Raw genomic sequence first — 17,123 nt, 5'->3', positions numbered from 1 at the left:
ATACGCTTCCACCCATGATATTGGGAGCTCAGTATGTAAATATAAGTGCTGTATGGCAAATGGTAAGTTAAATCAGTCTACTGGATTTCAATCGATCAATGGCTCCTTCTACCATCGAACATTACTCCCAACTATTATTACAGATCATTGATCAAGGGGTTTCTTAGCCCCTCTATATAATAATCTTGATCATTGCCACCATCACAGCTAATAAACTAATACTCAAAGTTTAATGCAGAAAATAACGCAATAGAAGAACGGCAATGCTTTAGCTTTATTTAGTGCCTAAGAACTTGCACATGGGTATGTGATGAAACTACTTCAGTTTAAGGAAGTGGTTTGTAAGTTTTAATGTTAAACGCCTGGGAGTGTTATATATGAAGCTATGCTGACACTAATTTTTAATGCCAATATAAAAAACCATAGGCCGGAATTTTACACCAGCGGGGTTTTACAGTCCCACCGAAGTCAATGGGGTTTATAATGGCTCGGCGTATTTTACAGCCCCATCCCTGTCATAAAATTCCGGCCATATATAACTTACACAAAAATACGAAGATCCAGCTCTTCGCTCCTGCAACAATGTGCCTGTCTTGACAATAGCATCACCTAAACTCACTAATCATGAGTATTGATCCAACAAATAGAACTGACTGAATGTCTGTCATTGAATACTACAACTGCAAATATCATTATATCAGGATATGTGTTCTTCTTATGATATGGTAAATAAATATGAATAAATATATCTATATTGTAAAATACGTTCAGTCAGAAGGTTCTGAGTTCAGGTCCCTTCCTGAAGACTAGTACACAACCTATATGTGTGACTTCCACAGGTTGAAGTTATCTGAGGCTGGTACTTTCAGATGAGGCCCATCAAACCTTGCAGGTGGGCATAGAGAGACTATTTTAAAAGCAGGGCAGTTCTCGGAGTATCCTGGCCATCATCCATCCTTAAACCAATTATTAGAATAGTTAGGGACATAGGAATTGTTAGATGAGAAAAGAACAAGGCCTATCCAATTCACCTTCTATCATTCTGGTAGTCACATGATAAAATGATAATAGGAATATTGACAAATCTGGCAAGATTTTGCTAACGTGGTGGAGGTCTTGTCAGTCAGGGTGTTTTCTGGGTGGCTGGCATGCTTGAGGAGTGACGCGGTGCTGCCCCACGATATTGCCAAGAGGCAATTAAGAGCTGCAGGAGGGGCAGGCGGCTAATTCAGCCTGGTGGGCAGGCCTTACATGCTGCTGGCCCCATCAGAGGGCCAGTAGCTCTAAACCTCAGCAGCACGGTACCCTCAGAATGATTAAATAAATTTTAACGTGGGCCAATCAGGCAGGGCCTGGAGAACAGAGGGGAACACCCCCAGCTGCAATATTGGGGCCACAAGGGCATCATTCATTGCCTGCAGCCCACTCCCTGAAACATGGAGCCTCCGGCTCTGATCGTCACCCACGCCCCCCACCCCAGGCACCTAGAAGCTGCTGGGAGGCTGTCTCCATGCAGCTGGTGGCTCCCCCCACATGGCAGGACATTGCTCTGCCACTGGCAAAAAGAGAGCCGCCCAGAAAAATCACCCGTAACTGGGCTATTAATCACTCAAATTGGCTGCTTGCTTCCATTCGGCAGGCAGCTGAAATGCTGTCGTTCCTGCCACTGGATAACAGCTCCATGGCATTTTACCAGTCTCCCTCACCTCCAGTACATTAAACAATAACTCTGTTTCTCTCTCTACAGACTCTGCCTGACTTGCTGAGTACTTCCAGCATTTTCTGTTTTTATTTCAGGAATTCATGATTTTACTGATTAGAGACACTAAAAGTCCTTGTGGGAAAAGCACTTCACTCTGACGTTCTACTTCAAGGTTTTCAAACGATTAGCAGGTTCTCAAACAGCCCAGTGGGTATGTGCTGCATTGAGTGTGATACTGCGGCATGCAGCTAAGAAAGTTCCAAGATTCAATGCTTAGTGTATATGCTGTTTGTCAGTCTCAGCCAAGTCAGCGGTGTGCCAGCAGGCTTCTGTGTGTCATCAGCTATTAAGAGTTCTTCCACTTCTGAACATTATCCATGAACGGATAACATCTGGCTGCAATTATACATTCAGCCCACTAACATTTCAGCAGCTCAATAATGCAAACTGCATAGTTTCACATCTCAAAATTAGCTACTTAGTGAGATACCAGGAATCATATCCTGGCAAGAGAGTGTGCTTAAAAGTAGGGAGCAGTGCAAATTTGAAATGGGCAAGTAGGTACAGTTTTTGGTTAAGAGCCAGTTTAGGGATTATTATTTAATATGCCAGTGCCTGGTAATAGCTTTTTCGAATATTAAATTCACTAAAAAACACAAAGTGTTGATTTGTTAATTTTTAAAGATAATGCTACTTATTTCTACTCTATATTACTTATGGATTTTATTTTTAGTTATATTTTTACATTCAAACGTGTTTGTTGCAAATGTGAGAGTTTATAAGATGGTTATGTTTTAAACCGCCTCTTAGTTTAAGGTAAAAAATGCCCTGGAATGGGAGATGATGTGAAGCTGTACTGAACTCTGCCCAGTCACAGGTGGTCTGGTTGCCATGGGGACAGGGACTCAGGTCACAACCTGCTAAGTAAGGTGCAAGCTTTAACACCAGGGCACAAAGGAAGAAGCAGCTGGCTTTACTGTGTACAGACTGGCAGATTCAGGATCAGTCAGAGGGAAAGATTTGGGGATAGAAGATCCACAACAAATGCCGCTATGCTAAACAGAATAAAAGAGCTGCTTTTGGAGTAACCACCAAGTGGAGGGCTGGTGAGGACAGAAGCCATGTTCAAGGGAACATGGATTGTGAAGAGTTAGAGACCACCAGAGGGAATCTTGCAATGGGACGTCCATTCAATTATGCTCAAAAGGTGAAGTGAAGGGGACTTTGTTTAAAATGACACTAGAAGATTCACATTGGTAAAGCAGGGCGAAGGGATCCTGTTCACATCAGGAGGATCTGTGGAATTTAACTTGTGGCTACATGTCTACAGAAAGTGCGGTATAATGTACAAGTCCGGTTTGGGCTGAATTAAGAAGTTGAAGGGGGGATACCTTTTCTGTAGTTTGGTGTATTAGCTGCCTGCTAAGTAATGTTTAGTCAATGTTGATTTTAGTTGGTTTGTTACAGTGAAAGTTTTAAAACGTGAAATCTTGTGCAATTCTTTGCATGTGTCACTGGGAAATTCATAGCTCTTTTTGAAAGTTATTGGCCTCTAGGGGAATTGTAAGAATATTAGCAGAGGACTGTATGAAAGCAAGTATAATTGTGGAACCCTACTCATAGCACAGGTGGTTAAGTTAAGCATTAGGACATGACACAATGGACATCAGGCTATTGAGAGGTATTATATTATAGGCATGTGAGCACTTGTACACATCATGACTTACAAGCTCAGATTTCTAATATTATTACTAACTACGGAAAGGGTAATTGCAGGACTTGGAAAGATGTTTCTCGGAATGTGTTTGTATCAGCTCCACACAAATTATGGAGAATCCACTGGTTATGTAAAGCAGCTAGGCTCATGAATGAAACACTAAATCAAACTAATGAATATTCTAGCATGACATCATCCATTTAGAACAAAATCAATAAATTCACTCTACATTCACCTCAGTGATTTTAAAAGGTTATAAAATCAGCAGTGATATAATGGAGGTTGCAATTTTAATTGTGACTTCAACATCCTGACTGTCTTTGAATCTTATATAGCAGGAAAGTATAGTCCCTCTGTACTCAAGTCACCATATGCCAAAAAATGCACTAATTGCCACTAAATGTCACGGCTGACTTATGAAATTGAAATTTGTTACATTATGGAAGAAGCAGGTATTCTTTAAAGGTTGGATATGAGATATATTTGCGGTAGCTTTGCTCTACATTTACCGTGTTATGCCTGATCTGAGAAAGCGTGATGTTGTCACTGGATACATATGATGGGACGTTGTTCTACTTCCCAGAACCGACATCTCTCACTTTGAAAAGTACAAAATTCACAAGGGATAAAACATATTTAAAAATACCTCAACTGTGCTATTTTTCATGGACATCAACAGTGCTAGGCTTCGTCTCATCGGATTCAAACTAAGAGTCATAATGCTAGGGGAGCAGGCCATTCAGCCCATGGAGTCTATGTCAGCTCTCTATTGCACTGCTCTATCCCTGCATCCCTGGAGCAATAATGATTTGGATTTTGATGCGAATGGTGAAGGAACGGCTTTCGCCATTCACCTCATGTACTATTGCCCCACAGACACTTAACAGGGTTGCCAGCAAAACAGAAACATAGGACTTAGGAACAGGAGTAGGCCATTCAACCCTTCAAACCTGCTCCATCATTCAATAAGGTTATGGCCGATCTGGTTGTGTCTCAACTCCACTTTGCCGCCTACCCCCATTACCATAACCCTCGACTCCGTCGTCTATCAAAAATCTGCCTAACTCCGCCTTGAATAAATTCAATGACCCAGTCTCCACCGCTTTCTGGGGAACAGAATTCCACATTCTAATGACCCTTTGAGAGAAAAAAATTCTCCTCAACTCTGTCTTAAATGGGAGAGCTTTTATTCTGAAACTGTGTCCCCTGGTTCTGGTCTCTCCCACAATTGGAAATTTCGAGCACTTTGGCACCAGTTTGAATTTGGCATTCTCAAAAGGCAACCTGTGATGGCTGTGAACAGAGAAGCTTTTCAAGCAGATTGTGTGCCTCAGTGATGATGCTTTAGACAGCAAGCAGGAAACATAAATTACATTAAATTATTGGAAAGGAAGCAACCAAAAAATTGGGACATTCATATGGTATTTAAGCGCATACACAAAAGTGAAAAAACTGGAAAACTTAAAACAATATAATTTTTCTTGTTAATATCTGCATTATTTTTCTTCTGAGGGAATGCGACTCTACACTTGGCAAATTATCTTTTCAAGGCCAGAGAGGTAATTAACATTTACCACCCTGTTAAAATTCAGTACTCCTTATCGAATGAGGCTTAGCTCGTTCAGCCATTTTTGAAATGGGATTAGCTTAATTCACATAAATTTACACCATGACAATGATATCTGTACAGATTCCATCAGCAAAAACTGCAATAGCACAGGCTATGGGGGAGCAAGGAATCTCTGACTTCCAGGTTTCCAGGTTTAACTGTGCACGTGTGGATACCAAAAGTTACTATTAGTTTTACCCAGTAATAGCCTCAAAATGGTTTGTACAGCAAAATACAGGCCAATAAACCATTTACTGCCACAGAATGTCTGAAATGCACTTTCAGAATTTATTACCATTTTTAAATGATTAATTTAGGTAAAACATTTAGTCAGAAGGAAATTAAATACAAAATCAGAGCTCAAGTAAAAAATGGAACCACAAAGATAGTTACAAATGGATGAGACAATTTAGTGCCTCTGCAACCCAACCCAGAAGCCAATTCCAGGTATTGATTACTCTTTACATGAAAAATGTTTCTGGTTATCAGTCCTGAACTAAACTTCTCCCAATTTAAATCTATTGCATTTTGTTGTCCAGTCATATTTCAACCTGAATAATGCTCAGGATTAACCTGCTCCATTCAATTTTGTATATTACGTAACTGCATAAGGCTCTGCCTTATTCATCTAATTTCAAGGCAAAATAATGTATATTTTTATAGATTTCATAATAATTTAGTCCCCTGACTTTAGGGGTGAGTTTTAGTTTTTTGACCCCCTCCACCCCAGGAGTGGGAGGGGCTGTCTATCGCCTTGAGAAACTGAGGAGTGGGGAATTTTCCACTCGCTGTGGAGTTTTAGCTGCACAGTGTGTGGGTATGTGACATCACTGACAGGGTTCCCACTCAGAATTCAGCCTGGTTGACAGATTTTGTTCTCAGTCGAGTTGGAAAAAGCTGAAGCAAGAACTCCAGAGCCAGACAGGTTCAAGTCCCGACCCACTTGGGGGGGGGTCGGGGTTGGGAAGGCGGTGCGTGATTCTGGGGGTGGTGGTATGGTGGTGTCCAATTCGGAGGGCAAGGGAATCAGAGGCCTCAGTGACAGCTTGTCTTGGGAGGGGCGGGTTCAGAGAGAGATGGGAGGCCGTGCGGGGGAGATCGGAAGGGTCTAGGAGATGTCTAATCACAGGGTGTTAGCGAGGCAGGAACTTTGGATCCAGCAGTAGGAGGAAAGTCGTTGCCTTCCTTTAGCCATTGGGCTTCCTGAGGCCTGGAGAACCTGACTAGCCAGAGTCAAATTTGAAATGGTGGATGAATGAGGCATATAGTCTGATTATAATAATTAAATTGACAACTGCCTGCTGGGAGTGGTTGCATGCCCCCCAGTTTATAAAACGGAAATGGGTGAGTTCAGGTCAGAATTCTGATTTTTAATACATTAACATCCCATCTGACCCAATCTCATCATTTCTTTGGGTTAATATTCTCCTCTAGGCATTAGATTTGTAGCCTCTCTCGGCAGAGTTTAGGCTTGAATGTTTGCATTAAACTTTGATAATCAGAACGTTTGGCCCGAGCAGGAAAGTATACAGATTCAGCATGATCGCTTCAAACTCGTAACTTGTAAAGCAAGATTTAAAATAGAGAAACTAGGTATTCATACTGGAGTTTATCACACCATTCTTATAGCTTCAACAATTAACTATAGCAATTGCAAACTACAAGCGATTTAATCACCCAAAATCCATTAGATTACAGCCTACATTATGCATCCAAAAAACATTCATTATCTTGTATACAAATATGTTTAACAGATAGGAGAGACACAAATGCTTTTGTGTAGCAATGTAAATAAATGGATTCAAACAGAATGCTTTTTAACATTTGCAACACATAAGGACAAGAGCAGTGTTTGGATCCTTGTTCTTTACATTTCCGCTAGCTTGCTTAAAAAAGTTCAGTGTAGTCAATAACAGCTGATTTGATCTATCCATATATGACAGACACATTGGGCTGAATGTTCTGTTCGGCGTGCGGGGGTGGGTGTGCGTCCCGACGTCACTGCGCCACATTCTGATCTTTGGCTCGGCGGGCACACACCGGAGTTGGCTGGGTGCCCGCCTAACTGTCAAAGGCCTGTTAAGGCCATTAATAAAGCAATTAAAGATATTGACAGGGCTGCCTGTCCAACCTTAAGGTTGGCTGGCAGGCGAAGAGCCCAGGCGGCCTTTGCATTTTTCATGAAACCTCATCCACGGGCGGGATGGGGTTTCATGAATGATTTATTAATGAAATAAAAATTTTTATCGCAATTCGTTAACAGGTCCCAGGTCATGTGACACTATCACATGAGGGGGCATGTCTGAATAAGTTTTTTTTCTTTTTTTCAATGTTTCATTATGAAATTAATTGTGCCTCAGGGAGATTTCTGCGCTCTTTCACGCAAGAGCGCAGGCCCTGACTCTTCATCCTGCCCCCCACCTGCACAGATAGCGCTGAGCACTTCCGGGTGCACATTACACTGGGCATGCCTTAATTCACCCACCCACATAAAATGGCAGCGCGCAGCTGAGCATGGGCGGCGAAAAACTCAGCAGGTCTGGCAGCATCTGCGCAGAGAGAAACGGAGTTGGCGCTTCAAGTCCGTATGACTCTTCTTCAGAGCTAAAGGGAAGTAGAAATGTGATGGATTTTATACTATTTAAGAGGGGGTGGAGCATGTGGAACGAAATAGAAGGTCAAGGATAGGTGACAGCTAAGGAGAGATTAACAAAGAGGTCATGGACGCAAGACAAAGAGAGTGTTAATGGTAGTGGTAGTGGTAAAGAGTGGCATAAAGTTAAGATAGCAGAAGGTATTAATAGCAGAACAAGGGTCAGCACTCTGTGAAATCAAAACATAAGAACAAGTGACAGATGGCCCTGTGGGGGGATTTGGGGAAAAAGAATTAAAAAAATGAACAAATTAAATATACAATATTGCATATGAGCTGACTCACACTGCATTATATCTATCTGTACTATTGCAAGGATAAACAACAGCATCCCCTTGTGTCTTGGATCAGCTCATCACGTCTATCACACATGTACGTCTTCAATTTTTCCAAAGGCAGATCTAGTTACCAGTAGATGAAATGAGGCTGGAGTTGAATCATTAAGAGGCTTTATTCTACAGTCGGGGAAGTGTACACAGATTTACCGAGTTCAATGGATATAATTCATTTCCAAAGAATAACATAAAATACCTCAGATAAAGTGGATTGTTTTGGTTATTGATTCTGCCTCTTCTAGGGTCCTACTGTCTTCAAGGCCACTCTGTAACAAACTGCTGATTGCCTTTTTAATGTTTGTTTCTCTTTCCCCCAGCTTCATCGACAGAGATCGAAGTGTTTTCAAACAGAACAGGGGAGAACTGTTTTCTGATTATCCAGCCAAGCTAAGGAATTATTTATTGATTAGCCTTTGGGAAAACAGACCTTCAGCATATTAACCAGCCTTTCACTGGGCATCTTTTGTTTGAAACTTGTCAGAATAGACATCGGTGATCTTGAAAGGCAGCATTGAAAATAACTCCTTTATCTTCCAAATCCTTCTCCAGAAAAATGATCAAAAATTCATTGTAAAATTGTAGAAGGCACATTGGGTTGTGTTTAATTTATGGCTGAAATAGGTGCCACAGATCACCCTGTCAGTTTAGAAGTGTCTCACATCGTCTAAATTGTTAAGTACCTAAAGTGGAACTTAGCAATCTAGACCATGAAGGTACAAAATTTGATCCCTGGAGCAGCGGTGAGTGAGGCCAAAATGCCCTCAAGGAAGAACGTCTCGATGTCAGATTCTGGCCATCAAAATTGTGCGAGTAAGTACGTTGAGGGAGAAACAGATCTGGTTCGTTGTGCTTCACCCAGAATTAAGTAACCTATTTAGACTCAATGAATAACTTCACGCCTGCAGAATAATCATTTGCAGGAAGGTGGAAGAATCAGTAAGTGGATGAAACTCATGGCACTGTAGGCCCTTGCCTCCTCCTCATCAGGTGGCAAGAAAGCCAATCCAACAACAGCATCGTCTCCCAAGTCAACATGCCCAATATTGAGGCACAAATCACTCAAAACCAGCTCCGTTGGGCAGGGCATGTCACTTGCATTCCTGATACCAGAATCTTGAAGCAACTGCTCGACATGTAACTCAGTCGTGGCAGCAGGCTCCAAGACGGACAGCGAAAATGCTTTAGGGATGTCCTCAAAGCACCCCGATGAGGACAAATATCCCTGTCGACTCACTGGAGTCCATGGTTTGTGTCCATTTGGGAAGGCACTGCACACATTGAGAGACTTCATCGGGAACATGCAGGGGCAGAGATTGAGGCATCGAAGAGCGTGTGCAAACTGACCAACACCTCATCCACCTGATCCTCCAAGCACCACCTGTCCTATGCGTAGCAGAACGTACAGATCACGCATTGGACTTATGAGCCACCTCGGAACCCATCGAACTGGAGTGGAAGCAAGACATCCTTGATCTCGAAGAACTGCCTAAGGAGACGGTAACCCCAATGTGAGTGAGTACTTACAAGAGGAGGGGGAAAAATGAGAGCTGGGGGACAGAGAGAAAGAGAATAGAAGGGGAGCAGAATAGTCAAAATGGAGTTGGGGAAATGCCTTCTATTTGTGTTTTGTGTATTTGTATTTCAAGTTGTCCCAAGAGAAAGTCATATCCAAAAGGTGTTGTATAACAGCCAGAACAGCTAATAAATGAGTTCAACCCTAATTGTAACTAATCTTAAATATTTAATTCCTGCTCTGTCAATCTGAAATGTTAGCTCTATTTCCCTCTCCATGGATGTGCCTGACCTGTTGAGTGTTTCAGGCATTTTCTGTTTTTATTTTGAATATTTATAAAGATACATTTTAGACAATATATTATCTTAGGTATATCTAAAATAGGAGTCAGTGTTGAGACCCTTGCTCTTTCTGATATATATTAATGGCCTAGACTTTGGTGTACAAGGCACAATTTCAAAATTTGTGAATATTATGAAACTTGGAAGCATTGTGAACTGTCAGGAGGATAGTGTAGAACTTCAAAATGGCATAGATAAGTTGATAGAATGGGTAGACAAACGACAGATGGAGTTCAATGTGGAGGAATACGAAGCAATTCATTTTAGTACTAAGAGCATGGAGAGACAAAATAACATAAAGGATACAACACTGGAGGGGATACAGGAAAAGGAGGGCCTGGGTGTTTTTGTGCATAAGTCTTTGAAGGTGGCGGGACAGGTTGAGAACGCGGTTAACAAAACATACAGTATCCTGGGCTTTACAAATAGGGGCACTGAGATCAAAAGCAAGGAGGTTATGTAGAACTTATATGGGGCACTAGTCCAGCCTCAGCTGGACCACTGTGTCCAGTTCCAGGTGCATCACTTTAGGAAGGATGTGATGGCATTTGAGAGAGTGCAGAAAAGATTCATGAGAATGGTTCCAGGGATGAGAAACTTCAGGTATGACGATAGAATGCAGTGGTTAGGTCTGTTTTCCTTGAAGAGTAGGCTGAGAGGAGATTTGATAGAGGTATTCAAAGTCATGAGGGGTCTGGGCAGAGTAGATAGGGAGAAACTACTCCCACTTGTGAAAGGATCAAGAATGAGAGATGTTACGATCCCAGCTGACATTAATACTGGACAAGTCCAGCTGACATTAATACTGGACAAGTCAGATCCCAGAGTAAAACCTGGTTTGGTAGATCTTAGTTTTTTTTTAAGAAACCGAGCAAGAACGTTACTGAACAAATTCACAAGAGACTGCTGATGAACTTTCAATACAAAGAATAAAACATTTATTCAACAAGAAAAATGAACTATATTACACCAGGCATAGAAAAGATTGGAAAGATCTCAATACAAACACAAGAAAATTATTCAAATGTTCACTATTCCCTCACCCCAGCTACCTCTTTACAAACGCATAGAAATTCAGAAAGATAAAACAATTTACCATATCTATCTTTTGCTCTAATATTCAGGGTAAGTAAACGGTACATGTGAATTAACAGGTGAACTGTGGTCAGACACACCACACTCCAAAGTGAATGACATATGTGACCAAAGCAGATTCCATGGATTTCTTAACAACCAACCCAGGTGCTTGTCTCATTGTGAGCCAACCGCCTACTGAAACTCTGTCTTTCTCATGAAGGTTTCTATTCTCCACGTTCAAAGAACTTGCCTTGGAATTCTCTCCAAAAGTCACTCTCCCTTGGACAGCTTCAAAAAGCGCCCACCTCCAGGGTTACAATATTGCTTTCCAAGATTCCTTTCTCCTGGATCTCTGTGTACGCTTGAGATTCACCTTCCAAGCATAATTTTAGATCTTTGGCCATGCCAAACAGAACACCACTGCTCCAAAAGCAGCACACAGTTACCAACCTTTGGCTACCCTCTTGGATTTTCTGGGTTTCTGTCAAGCCACCTTGTTTCAAGTCTGCTCTCTGCAGTTCTGTCTTTAATTTGGAGTCTATTTCTCTGCTCTTTCCTTTTAACTTTACTCAATAGGGCCTGTTTCAGATTCCTGTCCTTGTTCTTAACTTAGGATGTCCTTCTGGGACCCCTTTCTGTCCCACTCCCTGGTTTAGGACTTTCTCCCTGTCACCCTCCCATGTCCTGCTCCTTGAGACACACTCTACAATGGCACTCTGGTTCAGGTCACCTCACCTACTTTCTGAAGCTGTTTCACTTTGCTCTTTTCACTTCTGCACATGCGACCAGGCTGGTTCCCAGCTGAAAAACATAAAAAAACTCTAACTGCACATGTGCAGCCATTTCCCGGCCGGCACATCCGTGAAAGTCCCAAGGACTGCCGGGAACTATAGCTTCTGACCTCGAAACTTCCGATCTCCAACTTCTAGTTAAGGTAAGTTCCTCGGGGTTCATCACAGAGGGCAGGTTTAAAGTAATTGGCAAAAGAAGGGAAAGTGATATGGGAAAAAAACCCTCTCTCGCAGCAAGTGGCTAAGCTCTGGGCTGCATAACCTGAGAGTGTGATGGAGGCAGGTTCAATTGAGGCATTTAAGAGGGAATTGGACTGTTATTTGAAAATGAAGAATGCGCAGGATTACAGGGAGAAGGCAGGAAAATGACACGAAGTGAATTGCTCATTCGGAGAGTTGGTGAAGGCACAATGGGCAGAATGGCCTCCTCCCGCACTGTAACAATTCTGTGCTATCAAACATACAGTGGTTTCACGTGCACCCCATTCACTGACTGCACCAGAGAGAGCAATCACAAAAAGCGCATATTTCTTCTGTCGAGCAAACATTTAGCTGAAACATTAAGTACAAGCCAATCATCAAGCATTTAAGTTAAAACTAAGTGTAGGTTTCAGATAATAAATGTGTAGGTGGAAAGCAAACCACATGCAAATCGCAAATTTCAAAAACAGAAGACAAGTTGGTAGAAATTAATCCTGTCCTGCTGTTGGGCCCAGATTCAGGCCACATTTGGACAGAGAGGGTCAAGGCTGCCTTAAGATTGGTCATTTGGATCGTCAATATATTCTGGACAAGATGTGGTTGCTTGTTGGATCCCTACAGGCAGCTCATCCTTGTCAGGATTGAATTTGGAATGGCTGCCAAGCTGACAAGGGCCCCCAAGGAAGCTCCTGGATTGAAGTGGACATTGGAGGTTGAGGCTGTTGGGGTTAACCACCAGGGCTGTGGAGTTGGAGGAATCAATCCTACTCTTCCAGGCTCTAGATAAAAGAATTTTTATAAAATTATAAATAGCTCACATTTAGCTTGTGGCTGCAGGGACCACTGAAGAATGCACAGTAGACCAGGCTGGTCACCTGCCCCACTGCCTGTCCTACATCTGAAAAATGGGCACATCGATACCAATTTCTATCCCAATCTTTTGAAGCATTTCTAACCCCTTCCAGTCTTCTGCCAATTTTATACCAAGTAAAACAAACTATTGATGTATAACCTCAGAATGAATCAATTGTCTCTATCTTTAATTTATTACCAAGTGCTCAAATCTGAATATCTGACCTTTCACAACTTTAATGTAATTCTGACTTCTTAATATTCATAGAAAAGTGGTTCCTCTAAAACTTCTATTTCTAGTGATTAATTTTCATGTAATGATACGGCCACTGTTTAAAAATAAGGTGTCGCCCATTTAGGACAGAGATGAGGAGAAATTTTTTTCTCTCAGTGTTGAGAGTCTTTGGAACTCTCTTCCTCAAAAGGCAGTGGAAGAAAGAGTCTTTAAATACTTCTAAGACAGAAGTAGATAGGCTCTTGATAAGGGGGTGAAAGGTTATAGGGGGTAGGTGGGAATGTGGAGTTGAGGTTAAAATCAGATTAGCCATGACCTTATTGAATGGCCGAATGGTTTACTCCTGCTCCTAATTCGTGTGCTTGTATGCCTCTCGGGGTTGTTCAAGACAAAACGATGGACCACAACAACAACTTACATCTGACCTACTCAGGTGTCAAGTTGCTTTTACCTGAAGTCATAACTGACAGAAACCTGTTATTTTAAAAAGAACACACGTTTCCAAAGTACTTCCACAATGCAAACAAAATACATGTTGTGAAATCATGAATTATGGTTCTCAACAAACAAACCATAAAATTATCCTTCCCGTCACTCACCTTTGCTGCACTAAAACATCGTGACTGACTGGCTCACAATGACAGCAACAAACATTGGATAGGTTTGAGACATCTTTTTTTATTTACAACTAACAGGTAAAATTTTGCTGCAAAATGCTTCTGCTATTAGCACCGAGTAGAGACTAGATTCTTCGGGGAGGAAGATTTTAAAACCAAAGAATAATGGAAGTAAAGCCCTCAAGGAATCCAAGAATATGGAGTCAAGGAAAATGGCAGTACTATAGTTGAGTTATCGCTGTCCGCACACTTATCCTAGACTATGAGACAGCAGATAGGTGATCAACATTAGGATCGCTTGATGCCATTTCTGAACTGTTTTGAAATATGCAAGCACATTGCAGCATGGGCCACTTGCTGATTCGCTCGCCCTACGGGGAATACTGAGTTCTTGATCTATGTAATCATCAGCTTCACAATCACAGCTATGAGCGCACCATGAGACAAACTGCAGGACAAACCGATATCCCACGAATCTATGTCACACCACATTAGACAAGTACATTGTGCCATCGCGAAACATCCTTTTACTCAGCTGAATTTGGAAAGTTGCTATGTATAACACAGCGATAGGTTATCAATGCAGAGCATATCAACATGTCTCAACTTTCAACACCTCTTGAAATTATACGTGAATACAGCATGATGAAATTATACCATGTGCTCTGTTTCCTGAAGAGTCTAAAGACCAATCAAATTCCTTTCAAACTACTGCAGCAACTTTGAGTCCTCCCCGCACTTCTAATCAACAAACTCGTGCCAGCTAATTACATAAGCATAAAAACAATACAAAGTAAAGCACTAAGTTGAAGCTTTTGCACCGCTCTTACAATCCTTATTCCAGGATTTTGAAGGAATTTTGGGCCTGATTTTAACTTATTCAGAACCCATTCATTTGCAGAGAGTCAAAATCAGGCCCAGTGATTTTGAGTGCCTCTTTCAATGTTAAATTGGCAAGAACTAAAAAGTCTTTGTCAATTACATAAACGAGATAGTTACATGTATTTCACCAATTCGTAATAAACAATACCTGCCCTGGATTGCAGTAAACCTCTTTTGTTAACTCCCATTTTTTTTTCATTCACAGCTTGTTATTGTCCTGACTCTATGGATCTGTGTCAATTGTGATTACACAAGGAAAGGTCCCTTACCTGGTGGAGAAAGGTGGCGCCATGTCACGGTGGGTTCTGGCCTTCCAATAGCCAAGCACATGAGAGTCACGTTGCTGCCCTCGTTCACAGAGACGCTGCTGGAGATGTTGACGATTTTTGGTGGAACTGAGGGAGATAAACACAGTAGGATTGGTTTTAATACTATGATGTGAGAGTTCATTGATGTATTCCTTTGAGATTAAGTCAGGTTGTGTGTTTGAAAGATAGTAATGTCTCACAGTCCATCCCCCACTGTAAGAAAGCATCAAACAAATGGATTTCAAAGATAGCTTCCTCTGAACTTGTTTCAGAACAAGAACTTATCATTAGTATACAATGCATGAATTCTATGTAAATTGACAAGAAATGCACAGGTTTTAGAAATAGCTCAACACCCTTAATCTTGGTTCAATATTCAATGATTAAGAAACATCAGGGTTTCAAAATGATGGGTTACCCCAAATACTGATATTTCCAGCAAGCTCTGATACAGATAGATCAGTGACAGATAAATGAAATGAAAGCCAGATAATAAGCAATTAGTTGCTGTGTTCAACATACAACTGCAAGGGCTGTCAACATATTGCTGCAACTTCAGTTTTTTGTTGTGTGAATAATACAGCAACAGACAACAAAGCTGGATCATGTGCTTTCTAATAGCTGGACCAAGCAGTAGCACCCATTGTATCATATGTTTATATAGGAGGCTGGTTATGTTCAAAAGGCCAAATTGAAATTTGCATTCAAAGGTATCATTGGATCAGCTCAATTCCGACAGTCTATGCCGCTTACAAACTGCCATTAATGGAACATGATCATGCCAAAAGAAATAAAAACTCTGTTCAACAACCTCTTGCCACAAGCATTCATAGTGAAATCTTTGCAAGTACCATTTGCTGAATGTCTGAGCACTCTGCATAGCAGGCAAATGCACAGTTCAGTACTACAGCAATGCCGTTATTGTGGAATATTGTTACACATTTAAATAGATGCAGTACTGCCATAAATAATGGATTGCATTTGTACTTTTTCAATAGCATAAAAGAACATCCCAGATTCTTCGGTGGGGGGGGAGCGCGGTAAAGGGAAATGAACACCAAAACAAGGAGGAAAAATTTGTGATGGGGCAGGTTGCATATTGGGAACCAAAACCTGGATCACCGAGGTGAGTGTTAAGGAAGGTAAAGGAGGTGGTTCTGGAAAAGCAGACAGGTTTAGAGAAAGAATGGGGCACAGGTAACTGAGGATAAGGAGAATTTAAGGATCTGAACTTGAATAAACGGGGAGATTTTTGTGGGGTCAGAGCATGTAGAGCTGGATGAAGTAACAGAGACAGTGAAAGCTGGTGCCATAAAGGGACTTAAACACAAATTGGTAAGGATTTTGGATTTGAGCTATTTGTGACGAAGCAGGCAATGCTGGTCAGTGAAAATAGGGATGGCAGGACAGTGAGTTGTGCTGTGGATGGGATAAAAAACAAAACGTACAAAGGACAAAGAAATAGGAGGTGAACCAAGAGACCACAGGACTAATCAGCGGCAATGTTAAATTGAGGTACAAATCAGGAGTGCTCCTGCTCGCCTGCCCAACAAAGCTGCATGTGCAGCCGTGCAATGTCCCAGAAAGTGCCATGAGCACTGCTCCCAAATTGCTCCATTTCAGATAGAACACGTGTGCACCCACGCAAAGCAAATTATAGATACCGCGCATTCAAAATGAACAGGCCGCTCACAACAAAAAACAAACAATTTAGAGGGATCATTGCCCCTGGCCTAAAAATAATCTATAAACGTTTTTCAAATAACATGCCAAGGTCCTGCCTGCTGCCAGGTTTTTCTGGCCAGTTCGGGACTGTGCAGCTATTAGTCAGACCTGCAGTAGGAGAGAGCCCATGTCCTGATGACATCATCAGGATGTGACTTTGCTATTTAAGGCCCACTACTCTTCTATCAAAGCTGGGCTTCTTGTGCCTGAATTCAGGCTAGTTACAGTGGAAGAGGCAGGATCATATTGCTAATGAGATAAAAACAAAAAACTGCGGATGCTGGAAATCCAAAACAAAAACAGAAATACCTGGAAAAACTCAGCAGGTTTGGCAGCATCAGCGGAGAAGAGCAAATATTTCACCCCTTTCCTATTTCTACTTAGTTCTGTTGAAGGGTCATGAGGACTCGAAACGTCGACTTTGCTCTTCTCCGCCGATACTGCCAGACCTGCTGAGTTTTTCCAGGTATTTCTGGTTTTATATTGCTAATGAGGGTTGATTCCCCAACATTGTCATCTTCACTCTCTGTCTGCATCATTCTCTCTGAACAGGCAGATCAATCCT

At 41.7% G+C, this 17,123-nt stretch overlaps 1 protein-coding gene across 5 annotated transcripts in view; it reads right to left on the bottom strand.

Annotated features, from left to right (window-relative positions):
- Positions 1-17,123, bottom strand: part of LOC144669280 (opioid-binding protein/cell adhesion molecule-like) — a 1,107,986-nt gene that overhangs the window by 392,312 nt on the left and 698,551 nt on the right. For all 5 annotated transcript variants that reach the window (XM_078531641.1, XM_078531615.1, XM_078531632.1 and 2 more), the window contains exon 3: positions 14,795-14,920. In XM_078531641.1, coding sequence (XP_078387767.1) covers positions 14,795-14,920 — 126 coding nt within the window. The remainder of the gene's footprint in view (positions 1-14,794; positions 14,921-17,123) is intronic.

Source organism: Cetorhinus maximus, chromosome 2, assembly GCF_964194155.1.
Source record: "Cetorhinus maximus chromosome 2, sCetMax3.hap1.1, whole genome shotgun sequence".
NCBI lineage: Eukaryota > Metazoa > Chordata > Chondrichthyes > Lamniformes > Cetorhinidae > Cetorhinus > Cetorhinus maximus.
This window is presented reverse-complemented; position numbering and strand designations above follow the sequence as displayed.